Here is a 25835-nt window from a genome sequence, read left to right as displayed (position 1 = left end):
GTAAAAAGGCAAATTAAAGAACACATTCCTTCTTTAGAACAAAATTGTCCAAGTAACTGTGAAAATCAAAACACAAAAGTGTTTTTATAATGGATTCCTCAAGAATCTTACAGAGTAATACAAGTTGGGTATAGAGACATCTCAAAATGCATGCATCACAATTTATACACATCTGAACAGCTGCCAGAAATCCAACAGATTTGGTATGAGAGCTTGCAAATAGATCATTACCAATACAGATCATTACCAGATGTCCCCCCTTCTCTCCTCATCCCTTCCTCTGTCCCTTATTTCCTTTCCTTCCCTCCCTTCCGGCTTCTTCTTGAAACAGTGATCTCAGTGGAAATTCTGAGTCCAGGCCAGAACTTCCCCTGCAATCGCCCACACACACACTCATATCCACAGCAAACCTCCAAACAGCCACCCCCATCAACACCTTGCCAAATGAACACTCCATGCCACACCCTCCCAACCTTCCATGAAAGTACCTCGCTGAACCCCCCCAACTCTTTCCTAAGTCCCCTCAAAAGTCAGCCCCTGAGAAGCACTAGATGGCACTGTGTCTCTTCCCGTCTCCAAGGCAGAAGGAGTAAAGAACTGCTCCTCCATCCCCCCTTCCTCTAATCTCTTTTATGTTCGAGTCTGGTCTGGATGCTGAAGTGAACCAGATGTATTGAAACTCCCCTACCCCCATCTTCCAAAGAACTTTTGTGGAAAGCAAATAAAAAATGCTTCCAAGATTCTCCTCAGCTGCTTTTAATTAAGCTTGAAAGAAATACACCACTATCTTCTCATGGTTTAACGTCTTGGTTTTCTATATGGCATTTATGGGGATAGGTTCTAGAACTAAAATATAAAAAAGCTTTCTGAGATTTCTGATTATACTATACTCTGATTTTATTATGTGGGAATAATTTAAATATGGAATTGCTACATGCACTATCCTGTAAAGAAAGTAAGAAATCAGTGCCCAGGGGATCCTCCTTAACAAGTCATCAGCTTTGTTGTTTATTTCAGGGCATTCGTATCCTTGCGGGCCCCATTTATGGAAGCATATCTTTTGTGTAAGCGTTTGGTTCGTGTATGTCTTTTCTGGCCCAACGCACCATCCCTAGAAAAGCGCGTGAACTTCTTCCTCCCCTTCCTCCACCCCTCCATCTCCTCCCTCATCCTGCGCTCTGGTCCTCCTCTGCGCGCTCCGGATCTTGCCTCGGACAGCGCTGGATCACGTAAAGTTCGCTGAATCGGTTTAAAGGATTGGGGGTCGAAGAGGTTCGTTGTTAGTTTTTTGGGGAGTGGGGTGTTTTATTTTCTAGTTTTTCATTTGCTTGCAGTTTGATCATGGAGACTCTCAGAGCTCTCCTTGCACTGCTGTGCGTTTTCCTGGCTGGAGCCCAAACGCCTGGACAAAACAAGTTTGGGGGTAAGTTTGACGAATAAATTTACAAGAAAATGTTTTAGTATGTGACTTTTTTTGCCCTATGTTTCATGTAAAGTGTTCTTTCTGTGGCTGAATGCACTGAGGTGACGTTTGGAGCTAGTTCAGTTTTTAGCTGTTCCACCCGAAGTATAGCCTGCAAATCAGCATCAGAGACGCAATGACAACTGCGGATAAGATCAGAGGATTACGGACTAACCTCAACAGTTCTTTGTGTTACCCCACTTTGACTGTTTTACTGGGCACGAACAGGCTTTGGGTATAATGCAGACTGAGATCCACTATTGCCGTGGATGTCAAAGTGATAAATATGGACAAGGTAATGAAACTTGTTTCCTGCTTCCCTGCAACTTTCAGAGCAGGTTAAATGTAGAGATGTTGGCAGACAGCCGCTGTATGAGCAGACAGAGGCCTGCACCTCATAAATCTACCTGTATAAATATGGATCAGACTTCCAGTTTTAAAGATGGATGGATGGGTTCCTAGACTTTTTGGCGGTATGTCATTGTGATTGTGTGTGTGTGTGTGTGTCTGTGTGTCTGTGTGTGCGTGTTTCCAATGCATTATATTTGCTAACAGCCATCTTTGTTTGTTTAATTCTTAGAGTGTCCTGTTGACCTTTACTTCGTACTGGATACATCTGAGAGTGTTGCCCTCAGAAGGAGCCCTCCTAACTTTTACATCGACCAGATCAAACAATTCACCAAGCGCTTCATAGATGAACTTAAGGACATGTAAGATACCCAGAAACGCAAGAGTTTCTTGAGTTATGAAAGTAGGGTAGAAACATCCGCTATTAGTAAATGTCCTGCTGTTTACCATCTTATCATGTGATGCACAATAAGATCACATGTGACATCACTGTACAGTGTAGTTACAGGTTCTGTTGTTTATGCTTTGGCAGTTTAATCTATAATAATGTAATATTTGATTTTAATGGTGTACTATTAGATGACAATGACTCCACTAAACACCTCTGTGTAACCAGGCGACATCGATGTGACCGCATTCTGACGTGGAACTCTGGAGCGCTGCACTACAGTGATGAAATCAAAATTGTACGACACTTGAGTGACTTGAGGACTGATCGCCAGGCCCTGAAGGACGACATTGATCGAATCTCATACATCGGCAAAGGCACATACACAGACTGTGCCATCAGGGAGGGTATTGGTGAACTGCTTTCTGGGTAATAATATGTCACAAATAAACACTTTACAGATTAATACTTGCAAGCTGTGATGTTATTCCTAAGTGGTTGGTTGTGTACAGGGGTTCCCGCTACCATGAGAACAAATACATTGTGGTAGTGACTGATGGCCATCCTGTCACTGGTTACAAAGAGCCTTGTGGAGGCATTCAGGAAGCTGCTAATGAAGCCAGGCAACATGGAGTCAAAGTGTTTGCTGTTGCCATCTTACCTGACCAGGAGGTACCAAACACACTCAGGCACGCGTACACACACACAGATTCAAACCTATATATTGGTGAGAACCAGCTTTGGCATAATTGATTCCAAATTAGCTCCTAACCCAAACCCCAAAAACCTTAACCTCCAACGCCTACTCTGTAAGTTTTTAAGGGTAAATGAAATGCATTGAAAATAAAGTTTCTCACTCACAAATAGAAACCTCATACTGACAATACTGCTTATATTCCACATTAACTTCACCTGAACTTTAAAACACATTTTCTCTGTGCGATGCTGGTTTCACTGTGCCAAAAGCATTGTTACCACTGACTCTAGTTAATGTGAATTTAAACAAAGATAATGTAAAGTAAAGCACAGTACAGTGAAGTGATAAAGCAAAGTAAAGCAAATTAATATGAGGAAAAACAAAAGTAAAAAGTCATACACAGTGATATAAATTATCTATCTATCTCTAAATCTATATACATTATATAAAAAAATTCCCCACTCGCCGCTTCATTTGGGGTGGTCTTATTCCTTCCTTCAAGCTGGGACCTGGGATCTTGAGGGTCCTGCGCAGCATCTTAGCTGTTCCTAGGACTGCACACTTCTGGACAGAGATCTCAGCAGTCGTTCCTGAAATTTCTTGGAGCCACTCTCCCAGTTTGCTAACAGGGTCACAGCCCCCAGTGTTCCTATTACCACGGGTACCACTTTTGCCTTCACTTCACTCATTTTTTCTGACTCCTCTTTCATCCCTTGGTATTTCTCGAGCTTCTCATGTTCCTTCTTCCTGATGTTGCTATTGCTTGGAATTGCTACATCTACCACTACAGCCTTGTTCTTCTGTTTGTCCTCAACTACTATGACGGCTTGGTTGGCCATTACCAGTTTTTTCAGTCTGTATCTGGAAATCCCATAGGATCTTATCTCTGTCATTCTCCACCACCTTTGGAGGTGTGTCCCATTTTGATTTTGGAACTTTCAGCCCGTACTGCCAGCCGCTTGGTTATGGCATTTCAAGTAGGCCCTCGCTGCTAACATCTTATATGTGCTGGATTGTCTCAGGGGCATCTATGCATAACCTGCACCTTGAACTCTGCCTTGTATGGTAGACCCCGCCATCTATTGATCTTGTACTTGTGCTGCTAGAATTAGTGCCTCTGTGCTGTCTTTTCATCCAGCTTTGTCCAGCCACTGGTAGGATTTTTTTATATCAGCCACTTCTTCTATCTGATGGTGGTACATACGATGCAGGGACCTGTCCTTCCATGAGTATTCCTGTTCTTCTTTCGCTTGCTTCTTTGGTTACTGCTCCCCGAGGTATTTACTAAGCACATCATCACATGGGGCCATCTTCCTGATGTAATCATGGATCTTGGTTGTTTCCCACCTGGATAGTGGCTCTGATGCTCACTAATCCTTAGCCTCCTTCCTTCCGCTTAATGTACATTCTCAGGATGCTGGATTTGGGGTGAAACCCTTCATGCATTGTAAGGATGATGTCATTTGGTGTCATTGATGTCAGTGGCCTCTATCTCCTCTTTTGGCAATCTTATAATGTCAGCGGGGTACCATGACCATGAGGGAGTAGGTGTTAATCACCTGGACTTTGTTTTCTGTACATGCATCTTCCGTACATACATACATACATACTACACAGGTGCTGGTCAAATAATTAGAATATCTTCACAAAGTTGATGTATTTCACTAATTCCATTCAAGAAGTGAAACTGTATACATTCATTCCGCACAGACTGATATATTTCAAGTGTTTATTTCTTTTAATTTTGATTATTATAACTGAAAACTATTGAAAACCCCAAATTCAGTATCTCAGAAAATTTGAATATTACTTAAGACCAGTACAAAGAAAGGATTTTTCCACACTCTAATCAGCTATTTAACTCAAAACACCTGCAAAGGCCTTTAAATGGTCTCTCAGTCTAGTTCTGTAGGCTACACAATCATGGTGAAGACTGCTGATTTGACAGTTGTCCAAAAGATGACCATTGACACCTTGCACAAGGAAGGCAAGACACAAAAGGTCATTGCAAAAGAGGCTGGCTGTTCACAGAGCTCTGTGTCCAAGCACATTAATAGAGAGGCAAAGGGAAGGAAAATATGTGGTAGAAAAAAGTGTACAAGCAATAGGTTTAACCCCACCCTGGAGAGAATTGTGAAATGAAACCCATTCAAAAATGTGGGGGAGATTCACAAACAGTGGGCTGCAGCTGGAGTCAGTGTTTCAAGAACCACTACGCACAGACGTATGCAAGACATGGGTTTCAGCTGTCGCATTCCTTGTGTTAAGCCACTCTTGAACAACAGACAGCGTCAGAAGCATCTCGCCTGGGCTAAAGACAAAAAGGACTGGACTGCTACAGAATCAACGTTGCTTGGGGTCCAGTGTAAAGTTTCCACAGTCAGTGATGGTTTGGTGCCATGTCATCTGCTGGTGTTGCTCCACTGTGTTTTCTGAGGTCCACGGTCAACGCAGCTGTATACCAGGATGTTTCAGAGTAGTTCATACTTCCTGCTGCTGACCAACTTTATGGAGATGCAGATTTCATTTTCCAACAGAACTGGGCACCTGCACACAGTGCCAAATCTACCAGTACCTGGTTTAAGGACCATGGTATCCCTGTTCTTGATCGGCCAGCCAACTCGCTGACCTTAGCCCATAGAAAATTGTGAAGAGGAAGATGCAATATGCCAGACCCAACAATGCAGAAGAGCTGAAGGCCACTATCAGAGCAACCTGGGCTTTCATAACACTTGAGCAGTGCCACAGAATGATCGACCATGCCATGCCACATTGCTGCAGTAATTCAGGCAAAAGGAGCCCCAACTAAGTATTGAGTGCTGTACATGCTCATACTTTTCACGTTCATACTTTTCAGTTGGCCAAGATTTCTAAAAATCCTTTCTTTGTATTGGTCTTAAGTAATATTGAATGAAATTAGTGAAATAAATCAACTTTGTGAAGATATTCTAATTATTTGACCAGCACCTGTATAGTGGTAAATAGAAGTAACAAAGATGTAAAGAATGAAAAGGAAGGTCATGTAAAGTTAAGCAAATAGAATAAGGTAATGCAAATTAAACTGAAATAAATTACTATATTAAATTGCAGGAAAGTAAACTACAGTAAAGACAAATGAGATGAAGTGCAGCACAGTGAAATAAATAAAATAAAAATGCCTCCAAGTAAAATAAAATGAAGAGAAATTGAATAAATGGATTTAGATTAAATAAAAAGAAATGAAGTGAAAGTTTATTGAAGTACAACGATAACACTAAAGGAATTGAACTGATGCCCAGTTAAAATAACTGACATGTCTTTACTTTTTAAAACTGTCACACAGTCCTCAAAAAGACAATGTACAAGACATGTACAGACACAGATGCACAGCCCATATACAGCACCATATTTATTCTTAATCTGATTACACAATTCTGTGTTTTATATTGAAGGAACACACATGGTTAAGGGACAGCAACCATCCAGTAGTTTAAGATATTCATTCATTTATGTGTGTTGCTGCCAAAATGTAAGAATCAATTTTTCGCACTCGATAACCTCTGTGGGCTGAAGCCTGAAGTCAGACAAGAAAGAAACGCGACCGAAATGTCAGTGTGATGCTAAACAATGAACAGAAATCACATCAGTGCATAACTGATTAAACAAGTCCTATGTGGGAAATTACTGTGTTCTCGATGTTCTACATGGAAATCTAACCATGGATAATATCTTTTATGTCTAATACCAGGAGGACCAGCAACAGCATTGGCTGGAACCCTCCAAACAAAACTGCTATTTTTTAGGCCTGTAGTTGATGTTGTTTGTGTTTTTGTCTTACCAGGACACCAGGCTGTCAATTATTGCCACAGACCACACCTATAGACAGAACTTCACCGCTGCAGACGATTCCAGATCCACCAAGATTAAAACTATTCGAACAATCATTGACATGATTGTATGTATTCTCTTCTTTTCTCTTCTCTTCTCTATAAACAGAATAAAACTTTTGGATTTAAAACTAATACTTTTTCTTTCCATATTTTCAGACAAACGAGACAAAGGATATGGTATGTTTTTTAAATATATTGTTTTAAGGTTTGCTTACTACAGTTAAATTTACAGATAGCACATAGTAATTGTATATTTGCATAGTATGTTGCATAGTATTGTCTATAGTACTATATTACAGGAAACAGTTTGTTTTGCTCATATTTTGGACTCTTTAACATGTTTAATAAACACCATAAATATTAGGGCTTTTTACAGTTTGTATTTTAATCAAACATTACTGCAGCAGACTTGTTTATGCTTTTTTTGCTTATGCAACTTGAGTTGAGACAAATTGTTGTCCTGTATATTGGTTCAATGGCTTAAAATTGTTAACAAATCAGATTTATGTACTTTGCAAAGTTTGTTACTTTGTGGCTACTAGAGCTGCTTGTATCATGCAGTTAAATTTTAAAGTGAAATTGGGTTAAAATGTTTATTCTGTGTGTGTGCGTGTGTGTGTGTGTGTGTGTGTGTGTGTGTGTGTGTGTGTGTGTGTGTGTCTTAGATTGTTCCTTCCTACTCTTTTGTTCCTGAGTTATTGGTTCAGTCTTAGGACCAGCCTCTGCACACAAAATAAGTAGGGGTCAGTCAGGACAGGCACAGGAAGATAAAATGGGCACATATAACGGAAATTAAGATTGCTGGGAGAGTCCTGATTATAGCTGACTTTGCATCCACAACAAAGCCATTGCAACCATTAAACATTTGACAATTTGTCCAATCTGTTATCTGGCAGTTTTCTGGAACATTCTGAGGTTAAATTTAGCTGATTTTACTTGAGATCAGACTAGAAAACACAGAGTCACAATATCTACTGTAGTCTTTGAAATCAAACATACAGAGAAACCTTCTTTAAAGTGTTAATATTCTTTTTTATCTTTTTCAGTGTTGCTCTTATGATTGCAGCGTAAGTATGGCTTTTATTACAGTATTACTGATATTTGAAATGTTTTGGAATTAACTTTTTTTTAGCAAATTATTCACTGGTTGTGTTTTCTTTTTAATCTTTAGGCTCCTGTGGGGCCCAAAGGAGAAGACGGAGAAGGTGGCTCTAAGGTGTGATTATTTTATATGTGTTTGATTCTAGAAAACTTGTCACCAAGTGTAATCAGTTGCACTAGGAAAATTTGGATTCAAACATTTAAACTAATCAAGCTTGTGGTTTTTTTTTTTGTTGTTGTTGTTCTTTTGCCTCTCTACAGGGAGAAATAGGACGACCAGGAATGCCAGGAGAGAAAGGAGATATTGGAGCCATTGTAGGTGAACTCCACCATTGTCATCATCAAAACATGGATAGAAAAGTTACCACATCCCCTTGAATGTATCACTGAGCACACTGATAATAAAAATGATTTCCTTTAACTGTTTTAAAGGGTAATGTTGGAGATCCTGGTCCTGTTGGTTACAGTGGAATGAAGGTAGAGTGCACGACCAACCAAACACAAGACGTGTTTTTTACATTGGAGACTTGCTGGTTATGAATCATTCGATGCTTTAAGAATTTTAACAGTAGCATCAGTGACGCACACAATAGCTGTGAATAATGACTGATACCTAACCTAGTTTTTCTTTCAACAACTTTTTTCTTTTTCATTGATGTTTGTAAGCTAAATTAATGGGTTGACCGGGGCAACACAACATTTGTACTATCACTATACTTATCATTGCTGCATATTGTGCAAGTAATAATGATATTTGTACTTCTGTTTCCAGGGAGACCGTGGTGATAGAGGAGAAAAGGTAATATCAGACTGCACAAGTATAACATTTGCTTTTAACAAGATTCAAAATACTGTAGTTTCTGTGGGGTATAATCCATGGCTGACCAATGTTATCTGTTTTCTGCAGGGTGAAAGAGGACACAAAGGCTACAAGGTGAGCTGGTCTCATCTGTGCCATCATCAGGGTTTTTTTTTAGCTGTCAAATGAAAAACGATGGTTAATGTCTGCTTTTATTCTCTTTTATTCATCTTTCTATCTACTGTATTTGATTTTATGTCTTAGGGAGACAAAGGACAAGGTGGTAATGATGGGATTGATGGACGTAAGGTGAGTTACAAAGCCAACATCCAATCCGTATAGCAGCTATGGCTGTTTGATTTGTTTACTTTTTTAAGAGATAACGTCATTGAAACGATTATTTTATGTCTGTTTTCTTCATTAGGGGGAACCTGGTTTCCCTGGTCTTCCCGGCTGTAAAGGATCCCCTGGACCAGACGTGAGTTGTATATCTCTGTCTCAGAATAATCCTACTTTTAAGATCTTGACTGGAGCAACACCCACACTAATGTCACACATTGCACACAGGTTGAATCATGACCAGATGGAAACCAAACCTTAGATGTTAACACACTGACATCTGCATTAAAGCGAGCAAATACACTGTCTTTCAGAGATATGGGTGGCTGGACAAACACAGACTGTGTGTTTATATCTTCATTTCCCTCTTGAAAATCTTATCACTCTTGGATAAGCCCTAAGGCTTAGCCAGATTGTTTACAGTTTAGCCATTAGCCTTGTTTAGCATGTTTAGGAATGTGCAGCCCTTGTCACACCCTGCACCTAGAGTCCCCAGGGCAGAAAGACTGAGACCCTCAGCTTCTTAATCACTGCCTCGTTTACATTCTCTCCTGTCAGATTGTTTAAATGAAGCTCCAGAGTCCCTGTGCAAACAAAAACACATGAGCATGTATGCAGAGCAGCCTCCAAAATTTTGTGTCATGGCTTTAATTGTTTCGTATCGAGTAGTGAAATTGTTTCTGTGTCTTCTGTTTCCAGGGCGAGCAGGGAGAGCCTGGACCAAAAGGAGACCCTGGTCCTTATGGACAGAAAGGAGCAAAAGTTAAGATTTGGACAATACTCTTAGATTGCAGGAAGTTTAGAAATCCTTTTGGTGATCTGTCATGAGATATTTTGGGCTTTTTTTAGGGAGATGGTGGAAGAAATGGTGAACCTGGCAGGCCTGGAAACTACGGCCGACTGGGACCTCAGGTAATTCTATACAGCGCAAAACACAGAACAGTGTTCTGAGCATGAATTCAGATACATGCACTGATATCTGGCTCTTGACAGGGTGCTCCTGGCCCTCGTGGACCTGATGGGGACAAAGGAGAACGTGGTGATGATGTAAGTGATAAAGCTACTGGACAACACCAAAAATGTTATCTTTGGAAAGTTTAGCAGCCCAACATAATATACTTCTATGTTTCAGGGCCCTCCTGGACAGGATGGAGATCCCGGCGAGGGAGTAAGTAGGATTAATATTGACTTTAACAATGTGTGTTTGTGAGATGCCAAAACATGTGTTAATAGCTCTTAAACCCTTTTTAGGGACAAGTTGGAGAGAAGGGGGAGCAAGGTGCCCGTGGAAACAGAGGTCCAAGGGGAGAACCAGTAAGTGATGAAAAGGGTAATGGTGAAGACCTCCTCCTTTTCTTTAGAAAATCATGGGAAGCAGACTAATGTTATTGCCTATGTGCTCCTACTGACTTTAACTTTATTTCAGATAAAATGCCTCCATGTGCATTTCTTTTCTATTGTATTTTAGTTTCTTGTTTTTGTTTGTTTTTTGCTTTTTTGTTGCTTCATCAAGTTGTTCTTTTCCTTACCAGGGGGAGCCAGGACCCCGTGGCGAGCAAGGGAGGGAGGGCTCAGCTGGTGCCAACGGAGCCCCTGTAAGACAGACACAATCAAACAAAAGCACACACACAGATTCAAATCGGCACAAACAGAAGCTACATGCACTGCTCAGTAGCAGGTAGTGTCGCTTTTCTGGAGTAGCCTCCAAAAATGAAACACCCACTTTCTGTGTTTGGCAGAATCTATTTTTCCAGTTGAGTAGGAACTTGTGCCTTAGAGTGCGCATGTTTCCTAGCACTCGTGCACATGTGCCCATAGATTTTTCTTGTTAAGGGAGTGTACAGTAAGCTTAATCAGAGGTGAACTTGGCCGCTGCCCCAGAGTACTGCCCACTCTTGCATGCCCCATGTCCCCTCGCTCATTTTCAGTTTTTACTCCTCCTGGGAACATTAACACTCACTCTTTCCCCTCTGACTCAGTTATTCTCTCCATTTGCTCAAGCCAAAGCCTCAGTATGGTTTTCTTAATAAGGAACTAGGCAGTATAATAATAATACATTACGAGCGTTAGTTGTGGTAACCTCCGTGATGTCAGAACATTCAATGGCTCTTTTGTGCTTTTGGCCGTTCCCTCTTTTCCTCATCAGAGCAGAAAAAAGTCAAAAGTGAGGGACAGTTTTGAACAGAAAACATGGAATAACTGAGCAGTTGGATAAGGTGAGCAATGAGAGGAGAGAAGAGCTCTATGTGTCCAGTACATAGATAAATACAGCACTGATTTACCTTAGTGTAGCAGAGACTGAAAACACTCCAAAAGCTCAGCAAAACAAAAATGCCTTCCACAAAAATCCACAGTTTTTGTTTTTTTATACATATACAATCAGAATGCTTTTACGGTTTAGATGTTTTTTCTCAGTTTTATCAAACTTCATCATTCAGCTATTTATTCCCGCCTCCTATGTCCTTGTGCCAAAGTATGCTACATAACTACCATAAACAGACCCCGATGACATAAATTGGGTCTTTTTACCTGGCTTAAGCTAAGACTACAAATAAATTACTCTTCTATTGTTAGGGGTGTTGAATTTATATAGGAAAAACTGAGTGAGTTTTTAAACGTTAGTAATGGGAATCTATTTGCTAATTAAAGTGCTTTGTTTTTTAAGTTAATTAACAACTATATTTTGATGTAGTATAGTGCTATGGTGGTGGCTATTTTTAACCCACTCAGCATGTGACACTCATGCTTAAAGATTATTACACACAGAAATAATTACATTAAGGCAGATTAGAGTTATAGTTATTTTAGTACAATGCCATTCCAACATATAATAATTAAGGCAAAAATGTTAAAATAGCAGTAGACAATAAGCTCAATAAACAAAGTCACATCTTTGTTGTAAAAATAAATGTATTCATGTTTGACTTACAAGTGCGGTAGTGGATACCCAACAGTGTTTCATTAACAGTGTCATTGTTTTCCAGGGCGAGCCTGGCAGAAGTGGGCCTCCTGGCTACAGAGGAGACGAAGGACCAGCTGGACCAGAGGTGAGTTCAGCCAAACACATGCACTAATTATTATAAGCACGGGTATGCAGGTATGCTTACAACACTTAGACATATTTGTGTTTTTGTCCAACATTTTCTCATTTCAAATTAGTGAGCCTGAAACTGAAAAATTTTCATATACTTCGACACACCAGCCAGGGTTTAATATTGTTTCAATCAGAATCCGATGTGGCTTGTCTGTCACTATAAATCAAATCTGATCAACTACACCCATATAAACTGATAAAGCAGATATTTGAGTTATAAATTCTTAAATACAAATATATTTTAAATGTTTCTTCTGTTTTAGTTTAGAATATTTGAAGAAAAAACATTTTGAAACTGATGTATTTGAACTTTTGTCTGATGGTTGCTAAGTGACTGAACGTGACTGAATCTATAATCTAAGTAACTAACCTACATTATTTTAGAAGTCACACAGTTTGTTAAATTAAGATCACCTGAGTGTAGAGGGATGTAGTATAAAGACACCTGTATATGGAAGGTCCAGTTACTGGTAAATAATAATCCAGTTTGAAAAGTAAAAGTCAGTTGATACATGAATATTTCCAACTCACTGAATATCATTTGGAGTACAGTTAAATCTGACTTTAATCAATTCAAGGTCTGTAGCCATGGTGTATATTTGCCTAGAGCAGGCCATCCTCAAATACTGAATGACTGTCCAAGAAACAGACTATTGGAAGAGGCCACCAAGACACTTATGACACCTCAGAAGGAGCTACAAGCTTCAGCAGCTGAGATGGGAGAGACAGGACAGATGAAAAATGTCTCCCAGGTTCTTCAGCAGTCAAAGTTTTATGGGAGAGTGGCAGAGAAAAGGCCACTGGTAATGAAACATCCAATGAAATTCCAGCTAAGGTTTGCCTGGAAAAAGATTCTTTGGTGTCATGAGGCAAAGATTGAGTTTTCTGCTATTAGGTTGCAGCAGGAACGAAAAAGTGCACATTATCACAAACACACCATCACCCCTGTGAAGCATGGTGGGGGAGGCATCCTGCTGTGGGGCTACTGTGCATTGCAGCAGGCCCTGCAAGGCTTGTGATGGGAGAGGATAAAATTATTATACCAAAATAAATAAAAATCGTGGATAGGGTCTGTAAGAGAACTGCAAACAAACATACAGCCAAAGCTCCACAGAAATGTTAATATTCTGGAGTTGCCAAATCAGAGCCTCAGTCTGTGGCTTGAGAACACGGCTGTTCAACCAAATTACATTTATTTCCTGGAGACTTACCCTACCCAAAACCATTGTGTCCATTTTAACCCTAACCTAACCCCATACTATTAAAGCGAGTCACAATAAAATTGAATTATTTCCTCACAGGGACCAGCATGTTGTCCCCACAAGTCATGTGTAACCTGATTAAAGTCCCCATAATAATAGCTTGTTCTCACACACACTCACACACACACACACACACACACACACACACACACACACACACACACACACATACACACACACACACACACATTACTTTCACAGCAAACACAAGCAACATTTCATATGTTTCTAATCTTATAATTCCGTTCATCTCACAGGGACCCAAAGGACAGAGAGGAATCAAAGGAGCTCCAGGAGACAGAGGCCCTATTGGGGAGAGAGTAAGTGTGGGAGATATAGAGGGGGCAGGGACAGATGTGTGCCATCCATCATAAGTCCTGCCATAAGGACTTGTGTGTATGGGATTGTAAATATATCTCTGTCTTAATTTCAGGGAGAAGATGGTATGCCAGGAAATGGCACTGAAGGTTGTAATGGCTTCCAGGTATCTACTTGTAGTAGTTGATATATGTCATGTATGACACACTTTGCTGCATTTAAATTTGTACATTCTACCCATTTTCAGGGCTATCCTGGGCCCCGTGGAGATCCTGGTGAGCCGGTAGGTTATGTGTGAAATTTCCTTTTTATCAGGCCATTGCTGAACTTTTATCAAAAAATTTTACGTAATATCAATGTTAGGAAATCGGTTTGATGTTCACCAACATTAGTGTTCCCCTAACCCCTAACGTGTGGTGTATGACTTTCAGGGTGGCAAGGGAACCCCTGGACCTAAAGGAGATGATGGAGATCCTGGAGATCCAGGCCCTGACGTAAGTCTGCCTCTGACTTGTCTCCATTTTGGAGTTCTTCTCACTCTTGATCTAGTTTTGTCATTCAATCCGTTCTTGGTGGGAAGCACTTACAGGATGTGAGTCAAATGTCACCATTTATTGGCTTATTTACATATAAAAAAATATATTTATTCTTGTCTTTCAAAACCTTTGACAATGTTTATTAGTACATTTATTTTTTTATATTTAGTTTTTCTTCATTAGCACCTGAATCACATTATTGGCCGTATTTGTCTCTGTTCATCCATCTCCCTCATACACTCTCCTTCTGTTCTCCAGCTGGAATTCTTAAGTAGATCTGAACACATTCTATGTGTCTGTCATTGGGGAAGAGGGCTTTGAGCTGATGCAGCTGTGTATATGTTGTTGTCAAGGTTACCAGGAAATGAGAGACGACGAAGGGACTGCGTTACTTTGCTGTGTGCATGAGTGTGTGAGAGTGTGTGTGTGTGTGTGTGTGTGTGTGTTTGCAACAACTTTATGTGTGTGATTCTTAGTGTGCATTACGTGAGCCAGTATTGAGTCCAAGATGAACTCTCACTTCATCTTGGTCATGTTTACATAGAAATTGTTGCATTTCCAATGTCAGTTTTTCATCACATAAACATTTCTAAAGATTTGCACGTTTCTCTCATCTAAGCACTTGTGCACTCTGAGCTCTTTTATTCAAGAAGAATTGCATCCTGTAGGCTTTGGACTTGTCAGATCAGTTTACCACTTATCAATATGTTGTCAAGCTGTAGGTCAGGGCAGGATTAGATATACGTTATAATTCACAGAATCACTTTTAAATTGCTTGTTCTCGAGTAGTGAGAGAACCATACTGGAATCATTTCGTAACCCCTGTAATCGATTCTGCAGCTGTGTTCATAAATTGCTTGGTCATAAAGTGTCAGTCAGCAACGCAAACATGTCAAGTGAGTTTAGAAGAGGCTGTTTTGGAATCTTCACAATTTTTTTTTTATTTTTATCTTTTTATCTTTTTTTAAAGGTTTATTTACTGTAAACCTTTTTAATTGAAGCACTAAGTACATACTCTGATATGTACTTCAACTACACAAGTACTTGCTGTTGATAACGTAGATGTGCAAGTTCAGTACAATTATTTGTATTTATTTATTATATAATAATTTAAAAAAAGTCAAATATCTATGTTCCATTAGAGACTTGGTGGGGAATAAAAGAAGGGCAGTTGGTAAAAGGTGGAGCGGATTTTAACAACTTGTGTACTGAGAGCTGATTAATTCAGAATAGCACACAGTAATGTATTAGGTGATTATGTTATAATGAGATTTTACATCTGCAAAATGTAACTAGCAACTAAAACTGTAAAATAAAATTGGAGTAAAAGTACAATTGAAATCAAAGCAACATACTCCAGTACAATTACCTCAACATTGCACTTGGGTAAAATGCTTGTAAAATGCTGAGTTAGTGTTCACCTCAGATTATTCCCACTCTCTTGTTGGTCTGGTAAATGGCTACCATCTGCAGCTGGTCATCTTAATTGAGTACAAAGATTACTGGAAAACAGCCAGTCTGACTTTGTTCAAAATCTGCCTACTAACACCTTTAAAGCTCACTAATTAACCCGTTTAATCTAATTTATTTCATAGAAAACATTTACAGATAATAAGTTGCATTATGTGGGTTATGTTTATAGTTTTTTAACTATTTTTATTTTTTAATTATTAGTTTTATGCTAAAAAGTCAGAGTGCTAGTGGATTTTGTACTAAGCTAGTTACATGTATTTATCTTAAGATTTTTTTGACAGGTATGACAATGGATTAAGTCTTCTCATTTCATTCAAGGCAAGTATGCGAATTAGCATATTTTCCTAAATTAAATTGCTAAGCTTCACTGTGCTGCTGTTCCATTGGTCAGTTCATGAACAAGTCCTTTGTAAACTACATAATAAGATGCCATATTTTGTGTATCTCAGTGGAAAAGAATCCATGACATTCCACTTTTACATTACATTTCTACCCAGAAACACACATCTGTCTCTTAACTTTGTGGTTATATTTTTGTCTCTGAACAGCCACTTGTTTCTCTTAGGAAGTTTTCCTCAAAAATGTCAGATTTGACTTTGACTTGAAATGAAACTGGTTGACAAGGTTTAAAATATTTGTAATGGGATTTTAATGCCACTGACCTTTATGTCTGAACAACTGTTCATAAATTCTTTACATACTTAAACACTGTGCAGACATGTTCTTAGTTGCATGTACTTTCTCATGCCAGAGGGAAAAAGAGGGGATAGACTGGGGGTATACAAGACTAGAAAGGTGGAGACGGACCTTTAGACTATGTCACTAACATGCTTTGGATTGATAATAAATGTATTCAACAACAAACACTCACATCTGGCTATCAAGTATGATGCCATCAAATTAAGGTAATTTGTGTGTGTATCTGTGGATGGTATGGTCCATGTTCTTTACATCAGAGTGTTTGAATTTGAGTAATTGGAGTAATTGGAAATGCCTGTGTCTGTGTGTGTGTGTGTGTTCTTTTGGAAAGCTTACAGCAGCTATGCTTGTGTGTATGTTCAAAGCCAGGTGGTTGGCATTACCCTCTCTCTTTGCCTCTACTTCAAATCTGTCCACTGTTGTTGGACAGAAGTGCAGATCTGCTGGTGTGTGTCACCTCAGATCAAAGAGCAGCAAAGATGTATTGTAATGATTTGTGAGTTCACAGTGACCCTTTGCTCTTTTGCCGTCCCTTCATCTTTCTTCTGCCTGGCGGGTTGACTTGCAAATAAGTACTTATGTGACTACCAATCAGTGTTTTTGGACCAGAGTTAACTTGGTCCATTAGGATTTAAGTACAGGGAGAAATCCTTCTTTTATACATTTGGTTTTTTGATAAAGAGAAAATGCAGCTCTTTCCAAAACTAATCCAATTTAAAAGTCCATTAAAAAGTCCCTTTCCTAAAATCTGCATGTGTTTGCAACATGTTTAGATGGCCACACTTTGAACATAAACTGAAATTCTGTGCAGCTGCCCAGCAATCTTCCTCAGAAATAGATGTTGTTACACAAAGGATAGGATATGATAATTTTCCAGGATATTTTTTTCTAAACTGATTTATAGTGTTAAGCTTTGGGTCAGAATGCAGCAGCTGTTGGAGCTTTAGTTGCTCTCTCAACCTGCAGCTGCACTGGGACACCAGTGCAACCAGAGAAGGGGTGGGTTTAAGATTTGACATGGATTTACAGGCTTTACTCAATGTTGGAAGTACTTTTATAAGAAAAAGGATATACTGTATAACTTTGTGGAATATGATGAAATATAGTAAAATACTGACTAAAAATGTGGTTGTGTGTTTAACAGGCAGTACTTTACATTACATATTGGAGATTTCTTGGCCATTGGATCAGTTGAAAAAAACAACAGTAGTCTCGCCACCATTAAGCTAAATTGAACTCTTTTACTCCTTATACTTCTGTTTGTGTAGTGGTTTTGATTCTGTTGAGATGCACCATCATTTAACACACACATGCACACAAACACACTCATAAACATTTTCTTTTCAGTTGGGGTAATATCAAGGTAAATGTTGTAAATTGCCCTGTTTAGTAAAGTAAATTCAGTAAAATCCATGGAAAGTTAAATTTTTATGCTGATGATTTCTATTTTACATTGCTATTTCATTTAGGAGGCCCAGATTGTTGTGTGGAGTGTTCTCCATCCACACAGATGAAAATAAGTCTTTATTTATTCACTAAATTTTTCAAATGTAACCCTTTGCCCTATCGACATAGATGTCCTGGTGGCTTAGTGGTAGAGCATTGGGTTGGGATGCAGAAGGCTCGAATCGCCACCCCACTAGGTGTGGCCCCACCCAGCCACCAAAGTGGGCCACCTTGGTGTTGGTCCCGAGCCCAGACAAAAAAAAAAAGGATGGGTTGGGTTGGGAGGGTGTGGCAGGAAGGGCATCTGGCGTAAACTCATACCATATCAACTTGCGGAACATGTTCCGTTGTGTCAAAGCGGAAAGCCGTTGGTCTTTTCACATTTAATTTCTTTCTAACTGCAAAGAAACCTGGGTAAACACACTATTGATTTATTTTAATGTATGGTTACTATATTAAAACCTGGATCTATGTGACTCTTTCGTGTTTTTTATTATTTACCTACCTAATTAATTTTTTAATACAAGTTAGATCCAGTGACAAAACTTTAGTTAGTCCTTGGATGTGACATATCCACATCTAACACTATAACATAGATAAAATTTTTACAGGTGTGGGTCTCCTAATTTTTATGTTATTTTTTTCTTTTTACAGAACAATGTACCAGGACCGCCAGGACCTGACGGACCCAAAGGGCACAGAGGACGTGAGGGCAAGCCGGTAAGAGTTCCATGGAGCTGGCGCATTAGAAAACAGCATGTGCACATTGTATGTGCACATTGTCTGCTAGTGTATGCAGTTTTGAGACACTGGAGGGATTGATGTCCACAAATGCAAAGTAATCCCTCCTTCCTAACGGACTCTCACATTCATACATTACGCAAGTTCATACATTTCAAGTTAATTTACTATTTTTATAAATATCTAACAGCCTGGGTTTAAACTAAACATTGCAAGTGTAATATTAGAGTAGCCTAGACACTGCATAATTGAAATTACATTTATGTTTAATGTTTAAATCAGTGGCATAACATCAAATTTGATTGTAGTCATTGTTACAGCTGCAGTAAGTTCCTAAAAATCACATGATTGTTTAGACTTTTCTTTCATTTAAAAGAATTGTGGTGTTGCACAGTTTTGTTATTGACAACAAATCCTCTGGAAACACCAAAACCAGCAATGTTTTTGCAGACTATTCATTACTTCTGTCGATCTTAAGAAAATGCTCACGAATGTATAATTTTTAAAGGGTCAGTATTTTGCTGAAACATATCAAACGTATAAATTGTGTATTTGTTAAAATCTTTTTTCAGTTGTATATTAGTTCACATTTGGTGCTCTATTGAGTATTTAAAGTACCAGGACATAAAAATGGCATCACTTATACTGGCTCACTGGGATAGAAGGAAAAAATTGCATAACCCCTTATCCTTTTTACCAACTGGCAAGTAATGCATGTGGTATTGGATTGTGTGAAAACTTGAGCAAAGAGTGTGTTTGAAGGCATGACTATTCCTCAGACTTTACCCTTTCCCTGCTTTCAGTAACATTAATCTTCCTCCTCTCCTCCCTACTGTCTTCTTGCTGCTTCTCCTCTGGCTTGTGTCTTTTCTGCATATTTCTGTATGAGTATTTCACGTCATGTTTTCTCTGGACAGTTGCTCTTGTCTACAATTAACAGCTGTCTCTCACCCTATCTCTCTGTTTTTCTTTAGTGTCTGTGTGCAAGCTACGCTGGCGTCTTTGTGAAAGAAAAGAATGCTCTTAAACTGAGGTTAATGTCTGTTAAAACAGAACACATAGTTTTCCTGCTGCTGAAAGAAATAAAATGCAAAATACTGTGGCAATATATTTGTGGAGGATGTGGAAGTTGTTGCAGAAAGATAGCAGTTCACATAACATGTGTGGGTGTGGATGTGGGTTCCGTGACTGTGGGATTCATGTTTGCGGTCAAAGTAGTAATGGTTTTCCAAAGAGTCAATTCCAGTTTAAAAAAATAGATGCTTCGAGGAGTCTTTGTCATCTTGAAGTCAGACCAGATAAGCTGTTGCCTGGGCAGTTCTTTGGAACAGATAAACACACACATCTATCAGGGGGATGAATCACTCAGTCTGCATATCTTCTTTTCTCACATTCATTCTCTGTCTTTCATCAGGGACCCCCTGGGCCTCCTGGTCCACCAGGAACTGATGTGAGTATAAAATCAGACCATTTAATGTGAACCCTCATTCCCCTTTCTCAGCCCTCATTCTATCTGAATACTAGACCTAATTCCTCCTTAATTCTGAGCGGGTTTTGGACCTGAAACTGATACTCAGGGTTTAGTCCAATTCACATGTCTAATTTCCTGAACACAAAAACCTATAGCTGACCAATCTTCTCAGTAAAATATTGCTAATGTTTTATTTTTTTTGCTTGGACACAGTCGAGCACCTGGTCATGTGTTGTGTTTAAATGTTATTTAATGTAATGATGTTGATGCTGTTATATGTACTCTACCTTATTCTTCAGGAATGTGAAATTCTGGACATCATCATGAAGCTTTGTTGTAAGTTACTCGCTCACACTTAAACAGAGAAGTGAAGCCACACGTAGTCTACATTAAACACCTTGTCCTTTTCGGCTCTGGGCCTGATTAGTCAAGCATGCAATAGAAACCTGAGGAATGTGAACGTTACACACGTTGTGTTGTGTTTTTTTTCCTGAGCTGCCAATTAACTTTGTTTTGTTTTTCATCCTCTTCTAACCACTTGGCAGCTTGTTGTGGTAAGTTTGTACACAATTTAAAAGAAAGTCATCCTTGTAACTGTTTCTTATCCTCCAGTGCCAGCGTGGTACTTTGTAAATGTGTTTCTGTATGTGTGTGTTTGTGTTTACGTGTCTTCAGAGTGTAAATGTGCATCTCTGGATCTGGCGTTCATTGTGGACAGCTCAGAGAGTATTGGGGCCACAAACTTTGCTCTCGCCAAAGACTTCATCATCACTCTCATAGACAGACTGATTAAAGACCAACATGTTAAGGTACTCTCATTCTCTGAATTAATCCTGGGTTTTGCATTTAATAGCACTGTATTTCATATTTATCAGTCTTTGTCTAACCTCTGCAGAATTACTGATATTTGACATTTGTTGACTGTGTTGTTTGTTCAGAACAACAATGTTGTTAAAAGTGTTTTTTTTGGGGATTGTTAGGAAATGCATGAGACCAAACCTCAAAATAGAAAGTGTGAATGAAAGATATGGACTATGGTTTTGGAACTTGCTTTTATGTCTCTCCAATGACTCTCCTCTTCCAGTTTGGATATAATTAGTCAGGATGGGTGGGACGCAGGAAAAAAAACAACATAGACATAGCACACACAGACCAAAACACACTTTCAATGTTTGTCTTTCCAGTTTGCCGCTAATGAGTCCAGGGTGAGTGTAGTCCAGTACAGTGGCTCGCAAGCCCAAGAAGTTGTCCAACTGGGCATCAACAACATTAAAAGCCTCACGGAATTTAAACAGTGAGTTTACATGCATCTGTCATCCCTCTGCCTTTTCCAGTGGCTTGCTCTTTGAATGTGAAGTGTAATGATGATTCATAATGATTCAGCATTACCATTGCTGCTGAGGCTGGATTTCAGTGATGCACATTGTGAAGCAGGTTTCATCCTCTCTAAACTGCACATATTCATGTATAAAAATGGATCCAAGTATTTTGAACGGAAGTCCACTGTGTTTTAGTATTGCAGTACTATGGATCATAATCCTACCAAATTGCTTTCCTACATTCTTTACAGTCTACGGAGGCTTTTTTGATACACGTTTCATCTTACTAATTTTAAAACAATTTTACAAATTATGGTTTAAAAGAATAATGAATAAAATGGTAAAATGCATATTTCCAAAATTAATAGATTAAAGATCTGTGTCTGTATCCATTGTATCATTTAGAATTTCTTTCACACTAAAATATGTTTCACAATACTAACAACACGTTATATGTACTGTAAGCATCCTTTTATCATCATTTTAAAGTTTGTCTGCAAACATAATGCAAACCGAAAGTATGTTAAGTAATGGATGATGAAAAAGATATTGGTTCCCTCTTGACAAGGAAGGATTCAAGGCTGTTTGCAAATCTTCCAGTGTATTTATAAATGTCTTATATTACTTTAATAAGCCTCAGATTTTATTGTATAATGAAATTTGTGTTTGTGTATGTACAGGGCAGTGAGAGACTTGCACTGGCTGGCTGAGGCCACATACACAGGCGAAGCCCTTGAATTCGCTCTGAGCAACACAATCAATCTGATGAGACAAGAAAACCGAGTCGTTCTTGTTCTCACTGACGGACGGTCAGATATTTCCAGAGACAATGTTCCCCTCAACGTCCTCTGTGGTAAAGACATCCGGGTAAGTAAAATGTGCCTGCATAGTCTTGTCACATCCTGATAACTGTCTCTGCATGACCTAAACACCTCCATTCCTCATCTCCAGGTGGGGGGTTTAGGTGTGAAGGACTACTCGGGCCGTGAGCCAAACCCAGAGCAGATCGAAAATGTGGTGTGCAAAGATGACCCCCAAAAACCAGGCTTTTCCTTTATCCTGGATAACTTTGCAGAACTGCTGGATGACACCTTCCTGCAGAACCTCACTGCTAATATTTGTCAGGGTAAACATGCATAACTGGCACACAAAAACATACTGTTGGTCATTATCATCAGTTAAAGATTTTGAGCCATCTCTAAATAAACTGACTGAAACACTGTTTTGTTTTGTTTTTCAGCTAAGAAATGTCCAGACTACAAATGTCCCAGTAAGTTTTTCTTTTTTACAGTATATGCTTTTAGTTTCTCATTTGATTAGACTGTAGTTTGCTCTCAACTCGGTTGATCTAGTTTCTCATTTACTACAACATTACCCCCTCACATTTCTCACACACAAATTGGACTAAAGGTAAAACATAAAACAACAAAAGTAAAACCATAAAATGTAGAAGTGAATAAAATGTGCATAGATGCTATTTTGGTTGTTTTGCCCTTTGCCAAACATCTAGCCTGTCATTTACAGGGCCACTGAAAATAATTCCTGATTAGATGTATTGTGTCTTGTGTTGCAGTCTCTTTCAGCGAAAGTGCCAATATTTTGATTATGATGGATAGTTCAGCCAGCGTAGGTCAGAAGAACTTTGAAACAAGCAAGACCTTCGTTCGTCAATTGGCCAGTCGTTTCCTGACTGCAAAGAGAAACATGAACACACCTGTCAGAGTTGGAGTGGGACAGTACAGCCGAGAAGCCCGCTTGGAACAGGCCCTGACTACCAATTTGACCCTGCTGTCTCAACGCATTGAAGAAGCTACCTTCCAAAACGATGGTACCAATTTGATAGAGGCCATGCAGTTTGCCATCCGCACTTTTCCCAGCCGTGGGGATGCATCAGGAGGCAAGAAAAAGCTGGTGTTGTTCTCTGATGGCAGATCTCAGTCTGTGACTGAGTCCGAGCTGGAGAATAGTGTTCGTGATGTGTCAAGTGCTAACATTGAGCTTTTTGTCATCGCTGTTGGCAGCCAAGTCAGTGAGGTCAACCTGCGCACACTGGTGAGCAGGGGCCGACCGGAAGACAACATCTACATCCAGCGCCACCTGTTACGCGTCCCAGACTACCCTTCTCTGCTTCGAGGGGTCTTCTACCAGACCGTCTCCCGCAGGGTGGCCATGGGCTAAATGCAGGCTCCAGAACAACAGGAACAACACACTTTAGATTTTTAGTCCCATTATGAATATTCAGTCTCACTCATTTACCATACACTGTTTGAATACTTTTATAAAGAAATGTCACAATACGACAAATGATTGTGTGGCAAACATGAAAATGTCTTCATGACTTTTTACCCTGAATTGAGCTTCTAAAGTTGACCATCTTAGGCTGTTTACAAATTCCATCTCATAGGTATGGTGCATTAACTCAGTGGTGCCTAACACTGGTTCTCAGGGACCCCTTGCCCTGCTTGTTTTTCATCTGTCAAATCCAAGTAGTATAGTGCCTTGTCTTCCCACACCCCACCCTAGTCCAAGATGGTAACTTCCAAATTTAGCTTGACTGAACACATCAAATTCAGGCAGTGGATAGTGCAAGGATAATTGGAAAACAAGCAGGGCAGGGGTCCCTATGGACTAGGGTTGGGAATCCCTGCATTAACCCATAAACCAAGTCATGGTGCTGAACTATATAGAGAGATTTTGGGTGAAGTGTAACAGGATTCAATTGGAAGGAATTGCTGCCTGGGAGGCATAATTCGGGGTGAAGATTCATTTCAGAAGAGGTCACTCCTGGAATGCCATCACAATGGCCACATCTAAACTTAGAAACTACTAAAGTTTAAAATATTGTAGTTTCAATAGGCTGATTTCTACTCAGGTGTTCTGCATCCCTGTATTACTATTAGCTTTGACCTACTTCAGCTAACCAGTGTGAGTTTGAAATGACTCATCAAGGCTACACTCTCGTCTCATCAGGACCGGATATTCTACAATGCTTGTGTTTATGGTCTAATGTGGACTTTCTGTAGCTCTTACTGTTCTTTCAAGTGATGTTGATTGTGCAGTGTCCCAATTTCACCAAATAACCAACCAAACCAACATTGAAAATATACAAATTCTTTGAATTCTGTAACTAAATGACTGTTGAGCTGGAAGCCTGGCTCTCACATACTCAGTAAATTTATTTTAAGTTTAGTCCCAATAAAGCATTTTTGAAAAATCAGCTGGGAAAGTCAAAACATATTCCTCACACTCGACATCACTTGAAAGCTCTGTTTGATCAGCAGCCCGATGGAAGAAACAGGATGTGACATCAGGCAGACTCTCAAACAAAACCCATCTGCATATCACCTCGTTCTAATTAGGTCTCAACAGCTGGACTCAGCATGTGTGTGTAGCCTACATATTTTACATATATATATATATATATATATATATATATATATATATATATATATATATATATAGAGAGAGAGAGAGAGAGAGAGAGAGATATAGATATGTAGGGTGGGGAGGGGAATTTTCATGTGTAGCCTTGGGTGACTGTTCCATAATCATTTGTGCTGGGGTCTCTGGTGTTAATGGCAGAATTCATCCTTTATTGCCTGTACAGCAGACGCCTGGTCAAACACACACATGCAAACACACACATATGCACATACACACCTTTATATTTTATTACTATAGTGTGAAAACATCTGTTATGGTTTAAGGGTGAAAAAGAAATAGGACTCAAGCTGTGAGTCCCTCACACACACGCACACACACACGCATACACACATACATACGTCAACAGACACAAATTTTGATACCCCTCAAATGTAAATTCCACACTTTGGGTTTCGTTGTCATCTGTGGCCAAGAGTCTGTACTGTTGTTACTATCTGTGGTGCTATTGATCTCAGTGTACCAGACTCTACCCATGTTGTTAAAGAAGATATTTTTACCTGAGGAAACATAACCTCAGTACTGTTATAACAGCTCCTTCAATAAAGGTTGCTACACCAAAGCTTCTCAGCTCACTGTTGTCTACTCTCAGACACATATTAATGCACACACTTAAAGAGAGAAACAGGCATGCAATTTTAGTAGTGCAGGTTTCAAAATACCGTCCTTTGATATGGTAGATCATTGTGTTTAGTGCTAAATAGCAAATCTTTGACTATTTTAATATGGTAAACAAAATCATTGTACATTTTGCACATCTACAGTGTATTTTTGGCGTTATTGTTATGAGTATGTTACCCTGTAGTGAGATTGCTAGTGTTGGGTCAAAAAGAGATGCAAACCTTAAAACCATTTTGCTTTTCTGTTGTAAATGCCCACTGCATGTTGCATCATCAGTAAACTGTTTACATCATTAAAAAGTTAACCTATATTTCAATAAAACACTGTGCCATCTCTTATCCAATTAGTAACAGATGGAGTATGAAAGAAAGAAAAGAGAAAGAAAAGATCAAAGCACAAGTATGGCTCAAG

General features: G+C 39.3%; 1 protein-coding gene across 1 annotated transcript; it reads left to right on the top strand.

Annotated features, from left to right (window-relative positions):
- Nucleotides 1-1168: 1168 nt before the first annotated feature.
- On the top strand, nucleotides 1169-25365 carry col6a1 (collagen, type VI, alpha 1). The gene is made up of 35 exons (XM_067528884.1): nucleotides 1169-1423; nucleotides 2043-2172; nucleotides 2427-2627; nucleotides 2711-2870; nucleotides 6716-6829; nucleotides 6921-6941; nucleotides 7811-7831; nucleotides 7936-7980; nucleotides 8127-8180; nucleotides 8298-8342; nucleotides 8638-8664; nucleotides 8773-8799; nucleotides 8929-8973; nucleotides 9089-9142; nucleotides 9703-9765; nucleotides 9853-9915; nucleotides 9997-10050; nucleotides 10136-10171; nucleotides 10255-10317; nucleotides 10536-10598; nucleotides 11988-12050; nucleotides 13617-13679; nucleotides 13793-13843; nucleotides 13925-13960; nucleotides 14109-14171; nucleotides 18486-18551; nucleotides 19987-20022; nucleotides 20343-20379; nucleotides 20589-20597; nucleotides 20719-20852; nucleotides 21228-21337; nucleotides 22043-22229; nucleotides 22314-22488; nucleotides 22603-22632; nucleotides 22936-25365. Exons 1-35 carry the CDS (start codon nucleotides 1342-1344, stop codon nucleotides 23538-23540), a joined length of 3033 nt encoding a protein of 1010 aa, XP_067384985.1. The 5' UTR covers nucleotides 1169-1341; the 3' UTR covers nucleotides 23541-25365.
- The last annotated feature ends 470 nt before the right edge of the window (nucleotides 25366-25835 follow it).

The sequence above is a fragment of the Channa argus genome, chromosome 14 (genome assembly GCF_033026475.1).
Source record: "Channa argus isolate prfri chromosome 14, Channa argus male v1.0, whole genome shotgun sequence".
NCBI classification, from domain to species: Eukaryota; Metazoa; Chordata; class Actinopteri; order Anabantiformes; family Channidae; genus Channa; species Channa argus.
Note: the sequence above shows the minus strand (reverse complement) of the source record. Positions and strands in the feature narration are given on the sequence as shown.

Excerpts from the sequence above, each read along its gene's own strand:
- col6a1 (XM_067528884.1), top strand. The coding sequence starts at position 1,342 with ATGGAGACTCTCAGAGCTCTCCTTGCACTGCTGTGCGTTTTCCTGGCT. Across the intron at positions 12,051-13,616 it reads AAGGACCAGCTGGACCAGAG|GGACCCAAAGGACAGAGAGG; the intron begins GTGAGTTCAGCC and ends TTCATCTCACAG. Across the intron at positions 13,844-13,924 it reads AAGGTTGTAATGGCTTCCAG|GGCTATCCTGGGCCCCGTGG; the intron begins GTATCTACTTGT and ends ACCCATTTTCAG.